Genomic DNA, 7749 nt, shown 5'->3' with positions numbered 1-7749 from the left:
CCCCCTTAAAGCAAAGACAAAGACAGCAAAAAGGCTCTTCGGCGGGCTGCTCAAAGCAGGGCAAAGCAGCAAACGGAGCCTGTTTCTCTGCCTCTTTCTGTCTCAGCCCAGCCCTAAATGGCAGATCTGCAGTCTGGAGAGCTCCCAGCCATCAGGCCTTGAGGTCAAGATTGCGCGGGGGCGGCACACGTGGTTCCCAGATACACAGCGGCGGATCTGACAGCAGTCACAGGTGCGTCTGCTGTGACCCCAGGAAGCCACGTCCCCCCGGCTGCAGGGAGAGCACTGCGGGCATCGCGGGCCCGTGGCGGAGCAGGGGGCCGGCTCGTTGCCTGGCCCCGAGGCACGAGGGGCTGGCCTGGAGGTGCATCGATGCCAGCGGCGAAGGGCAGGCCCCAGACGGGCTGGAGCAGGATCCATTTGCTCCGAGGCCCCTTCCGGCTGCCGAGGCTGCCAGGATCGATGCGCGAGGCGGCCGCACGCCGGGGAAGCCGAGGCCGCGTCCAGCCTTCAGGAAAGATCGATGGTCGGAGGAAGGAGGGGCAGCCTTGGCATTCAAGCTGCTTCCAGCCAGGGGCCTGTCTTGGCTGGCCGGTGCCTGCTCTCTGCTTTGTCCTGTTTCTGCCCTTCTGCCCCGAACGAGGTATTTCCTCCTCCTGCAGTCGGTCTGCTCAGGCACCAAGTAGGAAACCTCACGGTCCAAGCAGTCCCAGTAGCCAGGGCCTCCTCTGCCGCTGCCAAATGCAGCTGCCTCTGGTGTGGAACAGCCAGAGAGAAGAGGCGAGTCCCTGCACCTGCAGCACATGCGCAAGGAAGCAGGAAGGGGAGAGGAAAGGGCCCGGGTTGGACTTTAGCCAGGGGATGAGCACACAAATGCCACCTGTGAAGACTTAGCCACCGTGACCGGAGAAGGACGCATGCAGCCAATGCTCCGCGTAGGATCCTTATCCGCAATGCCCAAGGAATGCACATCACCCACAATGCCCAGGTAACGCACACATCACCCCGTCGCTCACACTGCCCGAGAGGCCGTGCATGCCTTCCTCCCACGTCTCCGTGGGAGAGCGTGACCCTCGCTGCTGCGGGACTGCGTGCCACTGCCCGGTGCCCACAGGACTCCCGTGACCCAGGCTGCCCCGGGAGCGCTCCCTGCCCGCGGGCCTGGGCTCGGCTCCAAGCAGCCCCCCCGCGGGGGAACGCAGCTGCCCGTGGGACCCAGTGCCGGCACCGGAGCCTCGCGGCGCTGGGAGGGGGCACATCAGCCCTGCTGGGCACCTGGCTGAAGCAGTGACCTTCCCCACGGGCCACATCTTGACCCAAACCAGCCCTGCCACAGACTCCCTGCGTGTCCATGGGCATGCCACTTAGCCTTGGTGCAGTGGGTGTGAGAGCTGCACCCCCTTTCGGGGTGCAGGGAGGACAAATGCACTAAGACACTCAGCGCGTGCGGCACAGCCCAGGACCCTGCACATGCCAAGCTAAGACCAGCTTAGGTCAAGACTGCTCTGCAGGGTTTTCCATGCTGATGTGGCTACCACGGAGCAAGGGGAAGCCCAGCCTGTGGCTCAGAAACCCCCTCAGCAGCCTCCTCCGAGCGGGCACAGAGGCAGGCTCCTGCCTTGGCTCCGGGCAGTGCTCAGGGCACGCTGCAAAGACCATCTGTTGCCTGCAGGAAGGAGGAGCTGAGGGGGCTCTGCGGGAGCATGGTGGGGGCAGGGCATCTCCTGCTGCTTGGAATTAGTGGCTGGTGAGTTATTTAACGAGATGCCGGGGGTGGAAGGGCTGTTGCACGCAGGGGACTATTCCCCGGAGGACTGGCATTTGCAGGGCCCACCAGGGAGCCTGCATCTCTAAATGCACGCTTTTGTCGCTGCTGTGCGTGTCCCCAGCACGTCAGGAGCGTGCCCTGCACCCCCCACCTCCCTTCCAGGCAGAGCCACCCAGAACCGGAGCAGCGAAGCGCCTGCCGCTCTCGAGCTGGAGGCAGGGAGGCTGAGACTGGCAGCGAAGGGCATCCTTCGGCCTTCGAGCAGGAGGGCTGGGTGCGGGGTGCCTGTGGCAGCAGCCTCAGGTATGCCCGTGACCCCCAGCCCAGGTGCTTCAGCTGCTGCGGTGATACCCAGGGCAGGCTGGCCCAGGGCTCCGGGGCTGTGCTGCCTTTTTGCGCCGCTCCAAACAGGAAGCATCAATGCGGGATCATCCCCGTAGCTGGCGGCCCAGCACCTTCCCCGCTGCTGGAGGAACTCCCCTGGGCCCGCAGGGTGGAAGCTGCCAGGCTGCATGGCACGCGGAGGTCCCCGGGCAGAGGTGGGCGCTGGGCCGGGATGCAGCGCAGAAATGCCATGCGTAGGCCAGCTCCGGGCCCGTGGGGTGCGACGCCTCGGGGCGGCCCCCCCATGCTCTCCCTCCGCGGAGTGGGGAGCGTCTCCCCCCAAAGCACAATGCCCCTTTCAGCTCGGCAGGGAGGGCGAGCATCCAAGCATCTGCATCGGCCGGGCTGCGGGCCAGCGAGGCGCCTGAGTGGGCCCATTGTCCGCTCCAGGGCCCCGTTGTTTCTGCCCCAGCTGCAGGGCCCGATCCGGGCTCCGGGGGGGGACCGTGCCCCTGGGCTTCCCTTGCAGGCTCCCACCCCGACGCAGCGCCAGGAATCGCCTCCCCTCGACGTCCGCCCCGCAGCGCCGTCGGCCTCTGCCCGGCGGGGCGAACCGGGCCTGGCTCTTCCAGTCTGCCCTCCTTCCCCTGCCCCGGTCCGGCGGGCAGGCGCCTCTCCATCCCAGCACCGCTGCCGTGCACGGGCTCGCTCCTGCCTCTCTTGGAAATGCCACCGCTGCCCCGTGAGCGTCCCTGCGCCCCCCAGGGTCAGCACCACGCTGCTCTCCCGGCGTCACCCGAGCCCGGCCGCGGCTCCGCCGGCGGCACGGCCGCAGCCCACCTCGCCGCAGGCGGCAAGGACGAGGCAGCCGGCTCCCCTGCCACCGCCGCATCACCAGCGTCACGAACGGCCTCAAGGGCTTTGCTGAAGCCCCGGGAGCCCAGACCCGCTGCACCGCCTTTGTCTGGGAAGTCACCTGTTATCGGAAGGAGCTGCCAGGCCCGCCTGGCGCCATCTCTTTCACAGACAACCCGCCGTGCGCTTCATTCAGCCCCTGTTCCCTTCACCTCCGGGTCTTTAATTATCCGTCCCGCGAGCCTGCCACCGGATTTAGCACCTGCTCTTGCCCAGAGCCCTTCCCTGCACCGCGGAGGCCGCGCTGGCTGCTGCCCGGATGCGGCCGCTTTGCTCCAGGCACTCGCGCCCAGCCCCACGCCTCGCCCGCCGAGGTGGAGGTCGGCGTCCCCCGCCCTGAGGGTTTTGTTTCTGCCTCTGAGGCCGTTTCCTTCCCCTCGCTGGCATTAGTCACCCCCAAGGTCACCGCCGGGACCAGCAGGTCCCATCCCTGCCCGCCCGCCCCGGACACCCCCGGAAACACGGCGCTGTACTCACCGGAGGTTCCTGGGGTAGATGAACGACTTGTCCACCCTGAAAAACAAGAGCGAGGGGTCAGAGGGGCAAGCCCTGGCCCTGACCCAGAAGTCAGGTCATAGGAAAGCAGGGCTGGAAGGAGCCACAGGGGTCACATCCCCTCCAGCCCCCACTTGTCCAAACCACCCCATGCAAATCCTCATCTAACATGTTCCTAAACCCCTGCAAGCAACCCCGTCACGCAGCCACGGGGCCCAGCGCCCCCACCCCGCTGGGGCCCCGTGGCGCCCACCATCCAGTTGCTGCCCAGGGGGGTTATGATCAAATCCAGACTAGCCAGCACCCCCAAGGCTGACGCAGAGGGGAGCGCGGAGAGGGCCGGGGGAAGCCGGGCCTGTAAGCCTGGCTGGAGGAGTCGTGGGGCAACTGAGAAGCAGATCCCGGGGCAGGCTCCCCGTCCAGGTGGCACGAGGAGAGGCTGTAGGCAGGGTCAGGGGCGTCGTGGTGGCACCCCAGCATCAGGGCGACCCTCCCCAGGGCCCTGGCATGATTGAGACAGCAGCTCGGACCACGGAGCCACGTGGATCCTCTCCCGTGGAGCAGGGGAGGGAAGCCGAGTCCCCCGGGCTGCGTGCTCTGGATGGGAGCCTGGTCCAGCACCAAGGGGCCCCGCTCGCGGGGACGGGCGCTCCCCCTGTCCGGCAGCAGCAGCAGGGCAATCTGTGCCAAAGGGCAGGGGCACAAACAGCAAGGCAGCCCAGACCCGCGGCCTCGGCCCCGGAACCAGTCCGACCGGCCGCGCCGCGCCGCGCCCCCGGCTGTTTAGGGTTAAACACGCCGCGTTTGCAAGCACCGGGCCCGGCTGCTTCCCCCAGCACCAACCCCCACACGCAACAGGGCTGAGACCAGGGCTCTCCGCCCCTCGGGCCACGCTGGCTCTGCTTGGGAGGACAGAAGGGTGCCAGAGCCGGACAGACCCCAGCAGGTCGGAGAGCTTTTTACCCCGTTCCCACGGCTGGGTGTACCATGTGCATCGTGTTGCCCCCTCGGCACCCCCGGGAGAGCCTGAGGCACCCCGGGGGCTGAATCGCGGCGCAAGGCTCTGGAGCCGAGGGCCCGAGCCCAGCCCCGCTGCCCCGACATCAGGGCACCGGGGCAGGCCACGGCCGGGCTGGCCCAGGCTCCAGCAGGGCAGTGCCGCTCGGTCCCAGTACGGGGCCCGGCTCTGAGCACCCGCTCCTCGGTGTCCCCTGCCCCCGCCCAGGCTGGTCCGTCCCCTGCCCGTTGCTAGCAGCGCAGCAACCAGGGCTAGGGATGCAGCGGCGAGGGGGCTTAAACCCTTGGTTTCCGCCTATGCACCTCCACCTGGCCGTGTTTTGGCAGCTGGGGCTCGATGCAGCCACGTCACCTCCCGACACGCGTGGACAGCACCAGGGCACCTCTTCGCTGCAGGGACGAGCGGGGCGGGAAGGCGATGAGCCTCTCCCGGCCCATTACGCACCCGTGAGGCCTGCCGGGGGCCAGGGGGTTTAGGGGAGCGACCACGTCTTTGTCACGAAAGCCCGAGGGGCCGGAGCCAGCACAGGGGCCGGGGGCTCGTCCCAGCCCGGAGCGGCTGGCAGGGCTCGGGGGCACGGACGGAGGCAGCCGGGGCCCAACACGGCTGCCGAGGCGGCTGCCCCCTCCCGGAGCCCCTCTGCCCGAAGCTGCAGGCACTGGCGCCGCGGGTGCGCGCCGCTCCCAGCCCGCCTGCCCCGCGGCCCCGAGGCCTGGGCACGCCGTGCGGAGAGGGTTTCCAGGCAACAAACGCGCCGGGGCCGCGGCGCCAGCGGGCAGCACGCGCAGAGGAGTAAACACGGGCCTGCAAGACAACGGGGACCGCTCGCCCCCGCCCCGCTGCAGTCCCGGCTGGGCCCAGCAGGGGCAGTGGGGCAGCTCGGGCCCGAGCCCCCGGGGCCGGGGGCTGGTCTGCCACCTGCGGCCCCCTCCCCCGGGGCTTCTCAGTGGTGCTAGACGGCCGTGGCCTGGGCAGCATCCAGCCCCTGGCCCCAGCGTGAGGCCACCTGGCCCCGGCCCGGCCCGGGCAGGACAGCACCTGAGGCCCCGGATGACATGGAGGGGCGCAGAGCTGCTCAGCACCGGGGCACGGCCCAGCCCCGGGGTCAGCAGCACGGGTTTTCACCCTGCCCAGCTGCCACAGCGGCCACGCCGCTTTCTCCTTGTTGCCCTGTGCTCTCTGCTCCTTGGCCTATCTGCTGCTGCATTGCCTGCCCCCTCCCTGGTCTGCCGTGTGCCACTGGTGACATGCGTGCCGCAGGGTGCTAGACGCTCACACCAGCCTGCTGCAGCCCCACAGGCCAGGACCAGCCGCGGGCACCTTAGCACCGATGTGGATCTCCCCAGGTGTGGCGCCGCCCGCGCCCGCAGGAGGAAAACAAGCTCCATCAGTGCGGAGGGGGAAATTGAGGCACGACGCGGGGAAGATGGCTTGTCCACAGCTATCCAGCCAGCCAGCGGCAGGGCAAGTGGGACCGAGGAGCCCAGGCGTCCGGTCTCAGGTGCTTGGTGCCAGGCATCTCCCCCGGGTCCCAGCCGTGAGAGGCGGGCTGTGCCGCCCCCGGCCTGTGCCCCGCGTGAGCCCGCGCCGCGGCAGAGGCACCCCGTGCCCACCCGTGCACCGATGCCTCCGGGGCAGAGCGGGCCCCGCAAGGACCAGCCCGCGCTCGCAGAGCTGGGCTGGGACAGTGGGAAGTGGGCTGGGCCTGGGGGAGGCCTGGACGGGAGAGCAGGGGCTGGGCCCAGGGGCGCGGGCCGAGCTGCACGACGCAGAGCCCCCATGCCGCGGCACATACCCTCCGTAGGCCCCGAAGGTGAAGCTCCGCTTCCTGGCGCTCATGCCGGCTGCCCGCTCCAGTCGCCAGCTCCTGCAGCTGCAGAGTCCAGAGTGGCAGTGACTGCCCGGCCTCGCCTCGCCCAAACCCCTCCCCGCCGCCTCGGCAGCTTCCTTCCAGCCCCACCGGCTCCGGGCAGCGCAGGCAGGCAGGGCCGGGGCTCTCCGCGCCCGCCAGCCCGCGATTCTCCACCCCCGGCGGCTCTGGAGCAGCTGGCACCGGCTCTCCAAGGGACCCATTAGCTCTGCCTTGGCAGGAGGCCCAAGGGAGGCCCTTAGCAGAGGCTGGGCCAGAACTGGCAGGCACCGGGCACCCAGCTTGCGTGCCCACCGGGGCCCCGCCAGCAGCAGGGATGCCCTTTGCTATGAGGGCACTGCTGCGGGGGAGCTCGCAGCAGCCCCCATGCCCCGGCACGGGCTGGTGGGAGGCCCCGGCGTGGCCGAGCGAGTGGCGGCGGTGATCCCAGGCCAACAAGCGGCTGGATTGTTCCCGGGCCGAGTGGCTGGGCGGGTGGCGGCACGGGGGAGGCAGGAGAATGGCAGGCCTTGTTCGGGGCCGGCGCGAGCCCCCGTGGCCCGGCTCCTCGCTGACCGCGGCTTTCCGGGCCGGCGGGAGGGGGAGGGTGCCAGCCGCGCCCCCGGGGACCATGCGGTGCCCCTGGCTGCCCCAGCCCCAGGAGATGGGGATCCCCTCCCTGCAGGGCCGGGGCATGCGAGACCCCCGGCCCTGCCCCTGGCCCCCTGCCCAGCTGTAGGTGTGGGGCACGGCTCTGCCCTGCCCCAGGGGAGGGAAGGGAGGGGCACGGCGCCACCAGCCTGCGCGACACCAGCGCTCTCTGTTTCCGCCGTGGCATCTCCCCGGGGCAGGAGGCGGCCCGCACGGCCACGGCCCCAGGCGGCACAACCCAAACGCAGAACAGGCCCCTATCCCCAGCCCCACAGACCGGGGGCTGGGGCACGTCAGCGCGCCCGGAGCCAGGGCTGGGGCAAGGGGCCGGGAAGCTTGAATGGGAGTGGGCAGCTGGGCAACAGCTGGTGCCACATCTGGGTGTGGGAGCAGGCTCTCAGGAGGCTGCCGGCACGCGGGCACCCGGCCCCGCCACCTTCGCGTGCCACGTGCACACCAGCTAGCACGCGCACTGCGCAGGCCGGCCCCCACGCCCGCCGGAACGGCCCGCGCGACCGAGGCGGCCGACGCGTCGGCACGCATGCCCGTGTGCTCACACACGCGTGCACGCAGAGGCAGGCCTGGCCCCGCCGCGGTGCCCCGGCCCCAGGCAGGGCTGCAGCCACGGATACAGCTGCGCCGGCTCCTACCCATTAGGCCGCACTGCCGGGCCGGTCACGGCGCGCCCCCTGCTGGGGCGTGCCAGGCCCTGCCAGCCAGCACCGTGGA

General features: G+C 70.2%; 1 protein-coding gene across 2 annotated transcripts in view; it reads right to left on the bottom strand.

Annotated features, from left to right (window-relative positions):
• Positions 1-6507, bottom strand: part of RAP1GAP (RAP1 GTPase activating protein) — a 47054-nt gene extending 40547 nt beyond the window's left edge. For both annotated transcript variants that reach the window (XM_019541395.1, XM_019541396.1), the window contains exons 1-2: positions 6316-6507; positions 3485-3520 (exon numbers count right to left, since the gene is read on the bottom strand). In XM_019541395.1, the coding sequence (XP_019396940.1) occupies positions 3485-3520; positions 6316-6359 (80 nt within the window). In that variant the 5' untranslated portion in view covers positions 6360-6507. The remainder of the gene's footprint in view (positions 1-3484; positions 3521-6315) is intronic.
• Positions 6508-7749: the final 1242 nt, after the last annotated feature.

This window comes from Crocodylus porosus, unplaced genomic scaffold (genome assembly GCF_001723895.1).
Source record: "Crocodylus porosus isolate Cpor-Errol unplaced genomic scaffold, CroPor_comp1, whole genome shotgun sequence".
NCBI lineage: Eukaryota > Metazoa > Chordata > Crocodylia > Crocodylidae > Crocodylus > Crocodylus porosus.
The sequence above is the reverse complement of the archived record's forward strand: the minus strand, read 5'-3'. Positions and strand labels throughout refer to the sequence as shown.